An 18538-nucleotide genomic window follows, 5' to 3' on the forward strand; every position below is an offset into this window, starting at 1 on the left:
TACACCTCACTCTGCGAGTACCTAAATGCGTATTCTGCGCTAGTTTGGCAGTGTAATACAATATATTTGTGACGTCTTCTTAAATTTTACGATCTCCATCAGAGACAAGAATATTTTCTTACTGTTACATAAACAATTCTTCAAAGTATTACGCGAATTGTTTAAAAATTCTTAAATTTTACGATCTCCATCAGACAAGAATATTTTCTTACTGTTACATAAACAATTCTTCAAAGTATTACGCGAATTGTTTAAATGCTCGTTCATGATCATGCAAGCGACTGATGATTTTACCCTAGTTCGCGAACCATCGTTCCCATCGTTGTATGATACGTTTCTCTGTACACACGTCAGTAGAATTAAGTTTCCCTAGTCTACATGATATATTAGCGTATATACTATACTACATAATTAGGTACAACTTGCAATCCATGTTCGATTCTGCTTCACTCGACTCACGAGTTGCGTGTAAAAAAAAAAAACCAAGGTTAGAATTACGCGCTCCGGCTGAAGTGAGTGTTGAGATCTAGTCTTCAAGAACAATACTAATTGTAAGTCGGGTAAGGAAGAAGCCTTAATGAACATCAAAAGACCCAGCGATGTACCGTCGTATCAATTGTATTTGTTATGATCCACTGTCTTAAATGTAAAACTCGGTGGGTTTACTTAATCTCACTTAAGTCTTCTTCCTATGTGATCGGAGTTGAATCTAAGTGTCGTTGCACACTGCAGTCCAAAATCTTCATACAACTAGCCTATTGAAGGCAGTTTACATTGCTGTCTCGAGAGGTTGGCTCTTACTTCTCGCTCCAGCAGACAGCTGAGTCAGTTCTGTGGGTTCGTTGGCGAGGAATACATCTAAATTGGTCTCCAACAGAGCTTCGCTCTTCGATCTCAATGGTTTCTCCTCTCCATTGTCCAAATTAGTTTCTAAAAGCGCCTCGCTTCTTGGTCTACTGTCGTCGTACTGATGATAGGGATGAGGTGGTATAGGAGGATTGAAGTCTGGGGCGTATTCAGGCACAGGTTCGGATGCCTGGCTTGGCGTTAATGTTGCATTATCGTAGCTACGTCTAACATCATAGTCCACGGGACTGTAAGCTGTTGCCTCAATGTCGCGTTTCAGTTCGCTGATGGAATCATTTAAAACGAGGCTCGAGTGCAGTGGAAGTGTGGACGTATTATGCAGGTATGAACTCTCCTGTGTAGCATCCACAACTGGGGTTTCATCCGTGGTTGTCTCAGTGTGAGATTCTATAGGCCAGTCAGTAGTACTTCTTGAAGTGAACGTAGAATGGTTACGGAAACCTTCATTGCGGTAGGTTAGGTCGAACACTGGATTTTCTCCGCTTTGAGCGGCTCCGAACTTCTGTGCTGTACTCTTGAAGTCACTGGTGCTGGGCGAGTACCGTGGATTGTGAGCTTCGTACACGTCGTAGCTTTGATTGTCCTCCATAGAGGAGTTCAATTGAGACTTGTCCATGGAGTCTATGCTTCCTCCATTGAGCATTCTTTTGTAATCCAGGGACTTTGAGTTCAGTGTGTCCGTAGAATGTTTTGTCTGAAATGAACATTGTTAAATACACTAAGTGCAGTACTAATAAAGGCACAACTAATTTTAATGTTTAAGGTAGTATATGTACCGTAATAGGTTTACGACGATAAGCAAGTTCAGTGAATCCAGACGTAGAACCGACGGATCTTAAAGAATGCAGGGACTGTCTGATAGAATTTCGTCTTTCCAGTCTTTCGATGTTTCTTCTTTTCGATTTAGACACCCAAAGTGCAATGGCAGCTGTTAATAATGCAAGCGCCACGCCTGCTGCCCCTAATACAGCTACAGCTACAATGTCTTTCCTCCATGATAACGGATCAATGTCCACTCTGGGATCTATAACAATATATGGTGTTGTTATAATTTTCTATGATAATCAGAAACATTAAATTACGTACCAATTTCGCAAATGAAAGGACTTGGCTGAGCACAGTGATCTATTTCAATAGTTTGGTACGTGAACGTCGTGCACTGATCTACTCTGTCTAACTGTTGTATCCAAGCACGGTCCGAAAAATCATAACGTTCCTGTTGTTTCCGCAGAAACTGCCAAAGCTCCAAATAATCACCCATGATAAATGGCATTGATGCGTTCACCGACTGAGAAACATAATTGCTTGGATAACATGTACGTAACTAACATATACCGATAATGTGTCAATGATCAACTCACCCTACAGAAATCTCTAGCGCTATAAAAGTCCATAGGAGCACCAATGTATATGTAGCATGTGTCACCCACAAGATCCCACGCGGGTGGACATTTTCCATTCAGAACGGATTTATTGCTCATGTGGAAAGGTTGGTAATCAACTTGGAGTAGTTCAGGAGAATCCCCTCTGTCTCTGATTCTACCAGCTACCGCCAGAGTTTCGTTGTATCCCCACCAATTATGCCTTGCATCTATATGGGACCTCCACATTTCTAGTTGTCTGTATAATTAAAAATACGTTTATTTAGTGTCATGTCACGTATTGCAATGTCGCGGAAAATATATAGAATGGTACAGACTGTGATCGATTTACGGTGAGCATTTCATAATCATTGTCTGGATTGAAGAAGACATTGTCGACGTACTGTTGACCAGGAGTACCAGCCACTATTGTACTGCGGCCATTACGGTCCACTGCATAATTTCTGAAACGTTATTTCACTATTTAGTAAAAACGAAGCCTGATAACTAATATTAATTATTCATCGAGAATAAGAAAAATTACTTATAAAATCCATTATGAGATGTACTTTGATAAATGGGCAATCGAACTCTTTCGAATCCTGAAATTTCTAGAAGATGCGCACCAAGATTGCCGTGTAAATAATTAAGGGTCATGTTACTGACTACTTGTTTCAAGACGACGTTATTATCGTACGGAGCGTTGTTCTTCGTAAAGTAATTCCTGAATATCGTCACTTCTTGATACGGACTGCTTTGACGACCTTCTACATATCTGAAAAGAAGGATAAGTAGTTACATAATCTCCAAATAGAACATTCAACGCTATATATATATTGTACATACAGTGCAGGTTTGTTGAAGTTTTCAGCGAACATATTATTGTGAATCCATCCTTTCAAAGAAGTCGCTGAACCCCTGGAGTCAGCGCGAATGGAGAGTCCACCTTGATTCTTACGGACCAAATTGTTCTAAAATAACCACCGACGTAATTAAAAAGATATGTCATCAAAAATCATTTGCTGTTTTTAGTAATAAAATCACTCACTCTAAAGAATAAGGACTGGGTGTTCTGAACATCCAACCAGATGGCAGATTTGCACGTCGAGAAGTTACCATATAATTTCTCACAATTGTTTGTGAATTGATTACGCTCTAGAGTCATTATAGCGTTTACTTCGCCAGCGCTAGCATACTTGATCGCTCCCTCCCGGCAGTTCGATATCACAGAATAAGAAATGTTGTGTTGCACATCACGATCTGAGGAAAAAAAGATCGGTATCAATCGCAAGATCATAAATTAATCAATAATTATCAATCGTTCATATAACTCACTAAATCCAATGGCAGAGATTGGTAGAGTGACTACTTCTGCGATGAAACCGTGCACACTACTTGCACCATTAGCGAACAGACTCACACTGAGACTGGGCTCCTGAGTCTTGAATAGCTTCTTCTCGTCAGGACTGTTAGCTTCCAAACGACCTATACTCTTGGCAGTGACGTTATAAATATCTCCATCGTACAAAGTTATACTATCTACGCGACCTGGCTTTCCAGTAGAGTTAAAAAGATTGAACTGCAGAAGCCTGTGAAATATACAAGAGCACAAATCTTGAATCATTTTCTCACAGGCGATAAAAGATCTTCTCGTTAATGGAAACAAACCTAAATCCAAACGGCTTCGCCTTGTAAGCACTGCGGAAGATTTTCACGCAATTCACTGGATGATTGTCGTATTTGTAATACACAATCACTCGTTCCTCCAACGTGATCTCCTTGGTTGTGTCGCATATATCGATCATGCTGAATAGATGATAAGGGATATTCAGATCCTTAATAGGAGTGAATGAACTTTCGTCAGCTTCACGACCCTCCCCCGTTATCGAGAGCACGTTCACGCCATTTCCAAGAACATTGTCCACAGTATTGAATAACAATTCAACCTAAAAGAATAAATAAAAAATTGAACCAACAGTTGTAACCTATATTCATCAGAAAGCGTGGTAATTCGATACAAACAGTGTGAGTTGGGGATATCACGTTGATCCCATGGTAAGCGCTACGTGTCACGTTAACGTGCATTATGGCTGGGGACTTCATGATAGTCTGCAAGGCAGCTGACTTTTCGAAATGGAGAATTCCAGCGCCAGTGATGTTGATGTATTTCAATACAGACTCAATGCGTCTGACTGTTTCATGGGTGACCACGTCGTGAATACGATGCTCGTACAAATGATGCTCAAACTCGCTGTTCGCGACACGTATCCCGCCCCAGTAATCATGTGCGTCGTCCAGATTCCGTTTTCCACAGTTTATGAAGACGAATTGGTTGTCCCATGGACACTCGTATCGGTGACCATAGAGCTGACCGTTCAATCGAATCTGACAATCCTCTAATTTCTCTTCTTTTCCAGTGCACTGAAACATATGGTGTTAGAATTTTCCACTTTTTTGTTCTTCTAGCAATACATAAATTACTTTTAGCATATACAGTATACCTGTAACGGTTCTGGCCAGGACCAGACGCGAATCAGAGAGCCAGGATGAAGCTCGTATCTGCGGTCATGGGACACGTAAACATTTAGCGAATCGTGTCCTAATTGACGACAGACCACTTGTGCGTTTCTTTCGGTGAATCTATTGTCGCACAGAGGTATCCATTGCAAAGTTGTTTTATTGAAAAATTCCAAAAATCCTGTAACGATTAATTGAAGTGAATGTAAAGTATATACAGGCTGGTCCATTAAATTTGATTATCTTCACTGTAAATGCTCTAACCTTCGTTGTACAAGGAAGAACATCGGCCATCTTTGCACAAGCGAATAGTCTCTTCCGACATTGAAATGATATTTCCGGAAGTCTTGGTCGGTCTTGGGTTCGCAGAATCATTTGTATCGTTACGTTCCATTGGCTTCATTATGATTTCGTGGCCAGGCGCACCTACGGCCTTCAGTGTGCCCAAAACCAGAATCCCAACGTTGGGGGCAAACTCCATTACCACGTCTGGATAAATGTGCAATGTGGCTTCCGGCATAACGGTGATGTCCGATCGTATCACGTAAGGTTTATCCCTGGCGTGTATGGACAAGTTCTCTACGATACGACCGCCCAAATTGTCCAAGTCCACCTCCTTTGCAATCTGCCAGGAAGCGGAAACTGAGGAATCGAAGGTATCACTGGTCAAGAAGGGCCTGTAATTGGCCACAGCGTGGTCATTCCAGTCGTCGAAGTCGAATATTCTTCGCCTAAAATTGTTCAGTATTGTTAATCGTACACATTTTTGTACAATAGGATCATTAGTCGTACAAAAGCTTACATATTTGTCCCACCTTACCTTATATCAATATCATCAGGAGTACCCCACCAATTCTCAGTGACATCAACTTCATTATTAATCTTAGCCGTTCTGATACCAGCCAACAGTTCATAGTCCAAAGAATTCTGACCGAACAGATTCCTAATTATCTGCACCTTTTGGATACCGTGGAACCCAACCACGTAACTTGGACTATCATCCGTACGACGTGGCCCCATACCAGCCAGATCATAGCTGTTCTGTTTAATTTCATTATGACTGAAACGAGCATGCACGTCTCCCAGAATTTCAGACTGGCTGTCCGCTTTGAACTCCACCATGTAAACACCGGTGTTGCTCTCTATACGATTATTATTGATTTGCATCTTTTTCTCCATTCCGCGGATCGAGATTAGACCAGTCTTGCAACGGTTCCCCTCGAAACGGTTGTGAGAAATGTTCAGCGTGGCGTAATGACCGTCCACTATGAAACTGTACTGTTCGTTGTTCCGCCAGGTGTTGTTGTCAAAGTACAAAGTATGCGTGAAGTTCTCGTTATACTGCCACACGTCTGGTAATAATACATCAAAGCCACCCCTTCGATTCCTTTCCACGGTACTGTCTTGCATTATCCAATGGAAGAGGTTGTTCGAGTATCTCGCGTCACGGCTGAACTGATATATACCTTTACCATTATCGGTGATCAGACTGTCATTAATATGGATCGCGATCTCGGACAGGTTGGTTCGATAGATGTTCCAATAAGGCGAGTTTACATAAATCGCTTCCTCCTGATTATGAGATATCTCACAGCCGACTAGCTGCACGGATTCGTTAGCCTTTCGTAGAAAATGGTCACCAATTTCGTCCAAGTATCTGTTGTAAAACGACGCGAGGATTCCTTTTTTATTGTTCTTGATTTTGGATTTTGTGACCAAAAGAGTCGGAATCGGCCCTCTTACAATTTTACTCCTTATATCCTACGAGTACAGGTTAAACATTTATTTTAAAAACGGTATTAAACAGACTTCAGTAAGATTTGAGATTATGTACGGACCTGTATTGGGGCCTGAATCGCTGTAATAACGATCACAGCTCCGCCAAGCGCATTAGTCCCACTATCATAATCCAGTACTACAGTGAACGAGCTGGATGTAACAGGGAACACAGACAGATCCCTTTTCACATGCCAGACATCTCGATTGAGATCAACATACTGTGAATCGTGTATGACAATCTGTTCTGTACTTCGATTTTCAATAGGATTGAGGAGCTGGATACCGATAACGTATCCTGGCCTGCACTGTAAGATTTATAAAACTGTGTGAAACTTGCACAGACAACAAAAAATAAGAAGATAACGATGCTTCTGATGCACTTACTCGAATGTTAATACGTTGTCTGATGGAATCACCGTTGACTTTAACCGTAATAATATACTTTGTCTCTTCGTTAGAAAGCTCAATGTCCCGCATGTGGTACGGTATGACGATCGGATCGTAGGAAGAATCGATTGAATCTGGTGCCCGTAAGAACCACCCAGCAAATTCTCTCTGTTGGACAGCAGATAGAGCAGGATTGTGTCTTATCCCAGCTATCTTATTGTTCTCTATTCTGGAGTTGATGATCTCCATTCCTAATTGCTTGAAGCTGATACCGCTGCCTCCATTCTGAGAGAAATCGCTGTTTCTTACGGTATTAATCGCGTCGGCTGAATATATATCTGAATAAAGGACTCCTAGGCCATCCTGTAGGTTGTCGATGACTCGGACGCTGTCCAACGAGTGTTTAGCGAAGTCAATTTGTAGAGCTGTAAACATTTAGATGTTCCAAACTGTTTTTCATATACATAAATACGTCTATATAATTTGAACATTTTTGTGACAATATTACCTGGCTTAAACGAGTTCGTGGCATAATCAAGTAAGCCAGCCTTTTCAATGGTCACATACTGGAGATCGCTTCTTTGAGCTAGCGGGCCCAATCGCAGACCCGCCCACGCGGCCTCTGAGCACCTAACGCCCACGTCGTTCTCGTGGCTGCAGGAATTCTCGAAGTTCTCCGCGGTTTCTGCACGACACTTGGAGATGTCGTTGTCGTCCTCTGTACATCTAACATTGCTGAGAATGATATCTTCATTGATGCCCGCGTTTGGAATCTGGGAGCGTTGCATGAGCCAATAATCCGGATCTAAAGTTAAGCCCAATTGGTGACAGACTAGGGCCGCGTCACGGATGGTCCAGCCGTAGTTGCAGACAGTTCCCCATTTCTCGCCAACTTTCACCTTGTCGAATGAACAATTTTATTACTTCCAAGCAATTTTGATGCTCTGGACCAGAATAGATGTACAGTAAAACTATATAGTAAGTAGTCTTGAATTCATGATTAACAAATTCCTTCTACCTGTAATCTACCCTCTAGATTGGTCTTCCCTCCAAGAAGTCGCACAGGCGCCTCTATTTCGTTCATCTCGTTCAGTCCCTCCACCATCATCGTTTGGTTATCCGGGTCCATGATGACCTCCTCTTTCAAGGTAAATAAAATATCGCTAGGTCGTTTTCCACGGGCATCGAGCTTGCCAGCGACCATCATACCCACAGCAGGTGGGAAAAGCAACGTGACACCAGGGTGAAGGGTCAATTTACCACCTGGTCGTACATTAATGTCACGTTCGACAATGTATTCTCCTGAATTCAATAACTCCTGGCCATCTACCTCGCCGCCAACTAAATTTGTACCGGGCGTGAGAAACCGGGGCACAAACGTTGGATTAGAGATAATCGTGGTAGCACCTGGATTACTGCTATGTAGCAAATACGGCAGGTAATCGATCTTAGCAAGATTGTATCTGTCCTTTCTGCAATATAATTTTATATCAGCAATCTTCATAGATACATGTGATTTAATTCTTTTGTACAGCGAAAGACAAACCTATGAAACAATCTATCGAATATTCGGTTCTCTTCGGCGAATCCTAACCAGTTGTAAGTACAATTAATAATTTTCGATTGATCCTCCAAATGGGACCCGATTTCATATCTAGACTCAGGATTGTGTAGAATGTTACGAAAAACTTCAACGTTACTGGACGAAACCACAACCGCCGCTGCTACTCTGGAACGCGGTACCAATCTGGATCCCATCGTGTTACCATTATCGAACAGTTCACGGACACGATTGTCGCGCAAAAAGTTTCTTGTGAATAATAATTTCTGCACATCGCTGTACGGCGAAAGGCCAATGCTGACCACAAAAGCGCCACGGTTTCCGTAAAACTCGTTGTGCTTGATCGTGATGTCAGCGGGTAGAATGTTGAACTCCTCGTAGAGAGGATTTTTAATCGATATACAACCGCTCGATTGTTCCCTGAAGTGATTGTACTCGATGGTTCCATCCAAGTTCAACGCCGGGCTCAGTTTAATTCCAAGCTTCGCGTTCTGCACGAAGGAATTGTGACCAATCTGAAGCCTTAACAGCCCTTCATTCTGCCGCCAACTGGACTCCACTTGTAGTGCCGTCTCGGTGCTGCTATTGAACCAATTACCGGTCACGTTCACGTACGAATTACCAGTCGCGTTGCCAACCTGTAGCGTGAATGTCAAGGAAACGTTACACGTTGTATAAAATACAATACTGAGACAAGCAGTGTCTTCTGTTATCTTCAGTAGTTTACGATTTACAAACGAATAAGTAAACACTTAAAGTCTAAAAATAATACCAACTAATCACGGCAAAATTTTTAGATTGGTCCCACTGAGCAAAATAACAGAAAAATCGGTGTGTGTCGCTTCGCGAACATCTCTCGTGAGTGCTTTAACTCGCTCGAGTAACGAAATTATCAATCAAAGAACGGTACTCACAAGGACACCGATATCCCTATTCCGAAATATCTGCGAATACTCCACCACGGTTGTCTGATTGAAGTTCACGTATTCGGTGGTCGAACTGTCGTTCAGCCAGACTGCGAACCCATAGCCCTGATTCGAGGAGATGCTAGTCCTCGACACATTACGGTTTCCCCCTATATGGGTGATATTAATTCCGTCCCCTGTATTGAACGATATCCGACTACTTGTGACATTCACGTCCGCAGCACCACCATACACGTGTACACCAGCCACGTGTTTATTGCTGGACACAGACGTCTCGTGAATGTGCAGGGCTGAACGTAATTTCTCCGCCGCGATTCCTCTGCCATTGTTGCCAGCGATCACGCTCCCAGTCACATTGAGATCGTACGTTTTCTCTGATAACAAACAGCTGTTTCACATTCTGTTGCAGTGGTTAACACTATAGTGATGGGACTGATACTGATATTTCATAAGGGGTATCGAACCCTTTCGATACTACTCTACATCTGATGAAAATTTACGACCAGGTATCGCTAGCATCAGTGCGGTATCAGTCCCAACACTAGTTAACAACATCGTACAATTTTTTAGACTTACTGTAGCCCGACGATAATCGCACGAATACAAGCGTATTGGTTCGCGGTTCAGCGATGAACTTGACATACAAATTCTGACGTGTCGTCGCCACGCTCTGTGGCAACGTGCCGTTCTTGATCCTGACCCTGGCTAATAATTTCTCCGCGACGCTGGTACCGTCGTACACCTCTATGATCGCGCTGTTGTTTCTGTCTGTCTTCATTTGCAGAAAGTGCATCGTGATAACATGTCCCGGCCGCGTAAAAATGTGCTGCAACCAGTTTAATTACGCATAGTGTATACGCTAACGATTACGGGGTAATTTCATATAATCTCAATTTTTTTAAAGTTATGTACTTGTGGGCACCGTTTCATGTTCGGTGCATATTTGCTCTGTTCCATGGATATTATAACAGGGAACGTCTGACTGGCTGTTGTTGGAAACGTGCACAGATCGAATACTTCTGTACGATCTAGTCTATCATCGGGTCGTTCGTCGAAGTGAACGTATTTGATTCCGTCCGCCCCGTTATCCAATACGGAACAGTCATTGATATGTGTCATTCCGGACGAACTATTTACATAAATTCCATACCCTATAAATCAATTAATCCGTATAAAATGTGTATCCTTCGGCTCCTTGTGCATTGTGGCTTAGCATGTGAATTATTATCGAATATTACCTCTGTTGTTCTGAACTGTACAATTATTTATTACAACAGGCGCGTTCGGCGTGGTGACATTAATGCCGGTGAAGGCGGCATGAAGAACCGAAATCGACTCCATCTGTGGCGGGACACCTTCCACATCGATCGCGGCCGTAACATTATACTCTCGGCCCGTTCCTGCGTGCCTTTTAAAACCAGAAGGGAGAACAATATTACCAAACTGACACGGCAAACGTTACAGAAAGTCGACACAATGGAACACAAGTAGCTTACTCGATCACTATGTTCCGCAGTATCGACTTCGATTTTCGTATATAAAGAGTGTTCTCTTGGATCAGCGGATGTTCGTACAAGGCCCCTTCGAAGCGAATACCTCTCCAGTGTTTAATCGCCTTCGTGGCGCCGTCGTGACGCGGTAAACATCCGACGCCAAGATCAGGATGATAGTCTGGAATCACAAGAACAAGAATGTATCTTGCATCGTCCGGGACCAAGTGATTTATGGACCCCACTATAACGTAAGAGCTCGAAAAGCTTTACCACAAACGCCTCCCCCGAGTTGCCTGTCGGACCACCTCTCGCAGCTTGTCAACGTGAACTCGGTACCTCTGCAACCTGGTTGCTCGTAAAGCAATCGTGGTTTCGCGGGCCACTGTCTGTCCATCCATGACCACCATCGACCGCCTTGGAAACCAAGCTGCCTGCAAGCCGTCTCCAAATCGGCTCGAGTCCAACTGTGCACGAATATAGATGAATTAGGAAGTGATCGATCACCCATCAGGTCCAAAAGAGTTTTAACGTATATAGGCAGTCTCGTATCACTTAACAATGTGACCCCCCGAATATCATTTTTAATTGTGAAAATGCAAAAAATATTTTATATAGCTACCACTTAATACCATTCCAGTTACGTTATAAAATATTTTTTGCGTCTTCGCAACTAGAAAAGATATTCGGTGTGTCATACTTAAATGAGACACTCTGTATAGGTACGTACTTTCGTGAATTTGTGCATACAGCTCGCCACTCGCCCCGATGGAAAAGCTCTAGTCGACCTTCGAACGGAGTCGGCCCGTCAACCAGTCGTATCGTTAGCGGCGACTCAACGGGATGAATCTGATTGTTCGCCTCAGCTGCTGTCAAAACAATTGGCGCTTGTGGTTCACCCTGGAATTAGTAATTCGAAAATAGTACGTACACGGATATAATCTAGGGAATCCTAAAGAATCAGTTATAGTCTATCGTTTGGTACAGTTAATATCTTGTTAGCACTTATCAAGAATCTACTGCACCATATTTTCTACACGGAAAGTTGACGTTTAAGCAACGAATATACCGAGAGTTTCGTTCGGTTACGGATGGGGACATCTAATTTCTATTTTAGTAATCTCTCTGGGGTGGCCAGCAAGCTGAATTAATCACGAGTCACGACCGATGATACGATCATCCTAATTCGTTGGCCGCGGATGAAGGTGGAAGAAGGTCTCGTCTCGACACAGTCGTAAGAGGATTACTGGGGTCGTGGGTTAACAGTTCAGGCCAAGAACCGCCGTTTGATCCGTGACCTGAACGCAACCGCGTGGCGGAGGCGGCCGCGCGTAAGAGCTGATTCACTCGTTCATGCCTTTTACACTCTACACGGCCGTTCGCATCCCGTTCTTAATCGTGCCATTAGCTGCCCGACTCCTTGCAGGGGGCTCTAGCTGGCGGCACTGTCGCGGAAACGCTCGGATCAGAAATCCTCCCGTTACAGCGGATTACTTCCACTAGAGTTTCCCTGAACTCCGTTAACAGCTTTCCCTATTACTCGATTCCAGAATCTCATCTGATTCAGCGCCACACTCGATAGTTCTCTAACAATCACATGGGTGTCATAAGAATAGTTAGAATCATCGTCGTATGGGATTTGCAAGATATCGTGATGATCGTGGGGAATTTACAGCTCGTAGAGGGAGATTTGTCTAAATGTCCCATCACATTATATATTCCTCACTAAATTTGTAATTGCAAATGTTAACTTGTCTTTTCAAACCATACGACAATGATGTAACTAGTCAAAAGTCGAACGTCTTAAAGGACTCGCATATAAGGATCGGAGAGTTAAGAAATATAGTTATTTATTGTTGAAGGCGTACAATTTATTTATAACAAATCTAAAAAAAACGCTCCTTTATTCGAATTTGAGATATACGTTAGGAGTTAGACGATCGAACTATTAATAACACCGATTCTGTGCATCAGTGCCCTGCACACAATACGTATACGCATCACGGCCGGGCAGCAATCGTACCCTGTCGGGTACGTGATGCGAATAAAGCAACAATTCAGCCCAAGCTTGCGTGTTTCTGGAATTTCCGGTCATTCTATGTTGTCCTTTACAACGGACACGCACCGAGAGACCTTTTCTGCGCGTTCCTTCACGAACCGTCGTCGTTTAACGTTTCCCTGGACTCCGGAGAAAGGTCTCGACCCTTAAAAGACAACAATCCAAAGGGATTGATATTTCGAATATCGATACTTTTCAAATCAGATAATGATATTTAATAACCCATAAATACCGAGATTCCCATAAAGTTTGCGATTGGTTGATTTCTTTTTCACACTGTTAGCATGAGATGCTGCCTTAGCATATAACTGCTTAAATAAATGATTTATTTTCATTGTTGGATTTTATTACTCCGACTTTCATAGCAAGTATCAATACCGATGATATCGATATTTTATTCCCGATATACATGTGTGTATCGATATACTCTGAGTATCGATACGTATCGATACCAAATATCCATACAATTCAAATGTATCTCCATCACTTACTTGCGAATCGTGAAACTCCATTTCCAACGGACCCCCCCCCCCCTTTTTGCGACATTCAAAAGTGCGCGGGTCTGCATTGTGTGAACACGCGGTTAAGTAGCGCGTAACGAGAGACAAAATGAGCTGAGGGCATTCGAGAGCCGACAGCGATTACGATTGCACCGGAAAGACAGTTTTATAAAGGCAATATAAGGTTACCACCCTTTCCTCCACGGGAGTCTATTCCGTCCGGATGAAATTTCACATGGCTAGAGCGTGCCGGGACAATGCACCTCGTAGAAAGTGAGAATCAGTGTCTACAGGGGGTGGGGTGTCCAGAAAATTTCCCGACAAACAGTGGAACGTGTTTAGCGTTGGCGTGTGACGTGTATACACTTGGGAAATCGTTTCACATGCTAGATCTACGCGCGAATAAAGGTTAGTTTACAATACCATCATAACCGTTCGGATACGAAACGGTTACGCGACGGTTCCGTTCAAATTTTTTTAAACACGTTGACTTAACCCTCATCCCCGTCCCTTGCGTCAATTTGACATATTTTTTCCCTATGAAACGAGGTAATCCTGTCATGAATTTAACCGTGGCTCTGTGATTTTTACTTGAAAGAATTTACAAATTTAACTATTTATCTCTTCATTATATTAATTTTGTACTATGATGATTTTGATTTCGTAGGCATCAATCACCACACGTTCATAATCAGGCCGCATCGGGAGTGTAGGCAAGGAACGTGCTTATCTCTTATCGAATACCGTGGCGATATCGATCCCCTGGGATACTTTTAACGCGAGCAGAGATACCAGAACATTCTTATATCCGTTCGGGGGAAGCGATTGTGAAATGCTGCAGCAATTAGGACGGTCGTAAGAAAAAGAGTTCTCGCGGATTGCGGCGATACTTCGTTGGAAAGAGACTCGTAAAATGTTCCGGGAAGTGAAATTGGTAACCGTCATTCTCCGGTTTCTGGTATGTCCTCTGTAGTAGTAACACGTGTGCACAATCGTACGTCTGGATGAGTCATGTTCATTCAACGTTAGCACACATGTATACACGCCTTTAACATTCATCTTCTTCGTGTGTATACACGACCGCGATGATGATCCAAATTGCGTATACACGCACGGCTAGAAATATGCGTTTGGAAACGAAATCTGTACTCGTACCATGTTTAATTGTTTGTACCTTAATTACTGGCAATTAGTAACTAGAAATACGTCTGCTTCCTTTTGAGTTACGATCGTTATCGATACATGTACTCTGTATTTTGATAGTATTTATACTTGGGGTAGTTACAGGTACTCGTAAGAATATTATTTCGATGCCCGATTCTCATGGTTCAGTGCACTTGACCTCAAAAATATTAGATACTCGATAATTTCAGTACAGTGTACTCGCAAGAATAGTATTTAGGTGCTCTATTCTCATTATCCAATGCACTAGATCTAAAAAATACTAGGTACTTAATACCGAATAATGTACAACATTGAATATTCAGTAGGCAATATGTAGGGTATTCTCGTATTAGGAAATCTGTAACCACCTTTGTACTCAACCTTCCGTGAAATGTATTCCACGTAGTAGCATCGTAACGCACTCGGTTTTACACCTCGTTTTTACGAGTGACTTACCTTCGCAGTAACGATGCCACGAACAGTGATACCGATCATAGGACCGAATCGAATCTCTACTCCTGCCTCGATCACCAGTTCGCCGTCCCGTTCGACGAACAGATCCTCCCGGACCAGATAAGGGCTTTTGGATCTTTCCAGTACTCGTTGTCCCCTGACAATATGACCGTCCCTTAGTTCCGTAAGGCCCCTGTTCGCATTGCCGCTACTTGAGTTAATGAAAGTTGGCTCGGTGTAGTAAATGGACGACTGGTCGAACCCTTCGTCCGACTGTCCGCCAACGACAGCCAGAACAACGAACAGCAGACCTGGCAGTAGCATTTTTTTCTTGCACTCAATCCAAAGTCTGAAGTCTGAAGAATCACTCTGTCACCGGATCCTGCGTGAACCATGAATTATGAATATTCGAACGATCATGTAGCTTAAGGTCTTTCACTTTGTGCGTCGTCTTGCTCAGGAGCCTCGGACACTCCAGTGACACTTGTTGCAACATTTAGCTGAATGAGCATGGGCCGGTTACGGGAAAAAAAAAATTGATAACGATATTTGTACACCGATAAAACCGTTTACATCGACAGATTTCAAAGGTATAGTATATTTAACACGCAATCCGGTTCGTGTTCTACGAATCTCGTTCTTTTTCCGCGGATATTCAGATGCGTCACACAACGATGATGCGATCCGTACAGGTTCGTGACGCGCGTGAATCGGACCAATACACTTTCACTGAACGTGTCATTAACGCGTCGAACGATTAATCGCCAATGTACATCGTGGATTGATTCGGCACAGAATTTCTAGGCCCCAGCGTGTAAATACAGGTGGACAAACAAGACACGGTTTTATTAGTATCGCTCCTACGCTATCCAATAATTCAACGTTCGTCGATCATTCAAGGATCTTTGGTTCGATCCTCTGTCTCCTTGTAAACATTCACTTCGCCGAAAACATCCGTCAGAGGATCCATCAGATCACTGTCAATATTCAACTTCCACGGGGAACTTGTACGCAAACGCAAAGGTGCACCACCGTATATATTTTAAATTCGAGCATTAACCTTTCCTCTTCGTTGGTACTCTTTCACGCGCGAGAGATCGCAGCTCGACTGTGGCGCGACTCCTCGGCCTCACGGTTGCCGTTATACTCTACGTTGAAAACCCTCTTCGAACAACGATCGGAAAAGACGCCGTGTGTACAGTCCTTACCAGAAAGAAATCTGTTATTCTCCGTGAACGGTCGTGTGTCGGGATCACGATTTTACGTCAAACTTTTACGTTCGATCGGAGGGCGTTCACACGAATGTCGACGAACGACAAGTCCTCTTTCGATGGATATTGAACGATCACCACCACCACGATCTATTGGGGATCCCCGTAACGGATCACAAACAAACGTAGATCACTGGAACGTCGCTGCGTCGCGATGGCCACCTGGCGTCATGTTGGGCGCGGTTTGACTGGTTCGACTCCGTCGTCTGTTCACGTCGGTTTTTGCCAGTGAACGCGCCTCCTCGCCTCGCGTCCTACCGCCAGGCACACTACACTGTCGTGGCTACCATAGACGACCGCTGCTATTGTTACTGCTACCACCTACGAACGCTGAAAGGTAAAGGCATGTCACGTGACCGACGGTACGCGGATACGTCACGCAGGTTGTGAAACAGGTGAGTATACGCTCACTGGGAAACCTGTCTCCCCTGTCTCCCTGTACGCTCCGTGACTCTAGGATGGTCTTGTATGCTTACACTTTTCACGAATTCTATCTCACCTTCTGAGAGTAGGTATACGTAGTATATATACCCTTCCTTCATCTTTCGAATAAATACTCGGTATATTAGCGTTTAGTTCAAGTTATTTTATATTAATAGCATTAAGAGTATTAAGATTATATTCAATAGTATGCCAGTGCATATTACGATTAATATGGACTCTCTACTATTGAATATGAAGTATTAATCCTTTCAGAACTGAATTTTCTCATAAGAGTAAAAAAAATATTTGATTACACATTTTAACTCAGTAGGCTGATAGATATTTTTTTGAAAAAAAAATCTTGTAAGAAAGTTCATCTACAAAATGCGATTACCAGGTCTGAAAGGGTTAAGATAGTAGTTCTAAGGTGAAGAACGAAGACATCCGACGAGGCAACTTAGTTTCTATAGATTTAGGCTCAAGAAAGAAGTCATCCGCCGAGGGATTTTAGTACCGATAGTATTACATAGTTAAGATTTAAGTTATTTATAAGGTTCATTGTGAAAGGTGGGTAGATGTGGAACTTGTGATTCCATTTACCTGCCTTGGGCCTCCACTCGCAGCAACCTCCTCGTGGTGAGGCCTGGGCAATCGGTATTATCATCGGTAAAGTACTATAAACTGAAGACAGTATCGAGCTAATGGCTGCGAACTTTGAATCTATCTCATAAACGGCGAATCAGTGTGTAGGAATACATATATAAGTAGACTTAAGGCAATTGTTGTTAAATTTATAGAAATATTATTGTAAATTGTATATTTTCGTACGATTTTTTCAATAAAAATCAGTCAAATCATACATATGCGTTATTCATAAATCTCCGCACTATCTTCACTCCTATCCTAATATCAATTAACCAAAAAAGTAATAAGAAATAATAAATAATAACAAAATAATTAATTCCTAAACTTTCAAGTTTTGGAAGTTCTGGAATTAGTTCCAATTTTCGCTAACAAAATGATGGGGGCGCCACTTAATGTCCCATATTCTCCCAAATTTTTCCGGCACATTTTCTGAATCCAAGATGGCGGGAAACGGTGGGGTCATGGAACCCCGCAGGTAGCGCAAGAGACACCGTGTAGTGAGACCTTGGGGTCACAGAGCCCCACAGGTGGCGCCAGAGAACCCGTGCGGTGCGCCCGTGGGGTCACAGAGCCCTCAAAGGTAGCGCCAGGAACCCCCGCGGTGAAACCGTGGGGTCGCAGAGCCCCCGCGGGTAGCGGCTGGGACCTCCGCGGTGAAATCGTGGGGTCACAGAGCCCCCGCGGGTGGCGCCCGGTACCCCCGCGGTGAAATCGTGGGGTCGCAGAGCCCCCGCGGGTGGCGGCAGGGACCTCCGCTGTGAGACCGTGGGGTCACAGAGCCCCCGCAGGTGGCGCCAGGAACCCCCGCGGTGAAACCATGGGGTCGCAGAGCCCCCCGCGGCCGTCGCCTTGAACCCCGCGGGGGGGGGCTGTGGGGTTACAGAGCCCCCATAGGTGGCGCCAGGGACTCCGTGCGGAGGGACCTTGGGGTCACAGAGCCCCCATAGGTGGCGCCAGGGACTCCGTGCGGTGAGACCGTGGGGTCACAGAGCCCCCACAGGCGGCGTCACACCGACGGAGAGCACCGATACCGTGTTCGCTCTCCCGCTCTCGCTCGCTCCGGCCATCCCCGGGGGCTCTATGACCCCACCTTCTCACTCACAGGGGTCTCTTACGCAGGCTGCGCGGGTTAGAT

General features: G+C 43.8%; 1 protein-coding gene across 1 annotated transcript; it reads right to left on the reverse strand.

The window, feature by feature from the left end:
• Nucleotides 1-508: 508 nt before the first annotated feature.
• LOC107192212 (protein bark beetle) lies at nt 509-15445 on the reverse strand. Its single transcript, XM_015581421.1, has 27 exons — nt 15068-15445; nt 11619-11788; nt 11162-11355; nt 10895-11069; nt 10637-10806; nt 10311-10549; nt 9975-10224; nt 9387-9772; nt 8458-9110; nt 7930-8383; nt 7420-7810; nt 6909-7336; nt 6584-6829; nt 5566-6506; nt 5010-5476; nt 4730-4926; nt 4251-4649; nt 3897-4174; nt 3564-3817; nt 3277-3488; nt 3075-3199; nt 2773-3003; nt 2567-2692; nt 2229-2487; nt 1954-2155; nt 1644-1891; nt 509-1561 (listed from the first exon to the last, which is right to left on the reverse strand). Exons 1-27 carry the CDS (start codon nt 15386-15388, stop codon nt 770-772), a joined length of 8808 nt encoding a protein of 2935 aa, XP_015436907.1. The 5' UTR covers nt 15389-15445; the 3' UTR covers nt 509-769.
• Between the last annotated feature and the right edge of the window lie 3093 nt (nt 15446-18538).

The sequence above is a fragment of the Dufourea novaeangliae genome, unplaced genomic scaffold (genome assembly GCF_001272555.1).
Source record: "Dufourea novaeangliae isolate 0120121106 unplaced genomic scaffold, ASM127255v1 scaffold299, whole genome shotgun sequence".
NCBI classification, from domain to species: domain Eukaryota; kingdom Metazoa; phylum Arthropoda; class Insecta; order Hymenoptera; family Halictidae; genus Dufourea; species Dufourea novaeangliae.

Coding starts and splice junctions, on each gene's coding strand:
- LOC107192212 (XM_015581421.1), bottom strand. CDS start 15,388: ATGCTACTGCCAGGTCTGCTGTTCGTTGTTCTGGCTGTCGTTGGCGGA. Junction 8,384..8,457: donor TTCGATAGATTGTTTCATAG/GTTTGTCTTTCG, acceptor ATTATATTGCAG/AAAGGACAGATACAATCTTG. Junction 3,200..3,276: donor CCCAGTCCTTATTCTTTAGA/GTGAGTGATTTT, acceptor TGGTTATTTTAG/AACAATTTGGTCCGTAAGAA.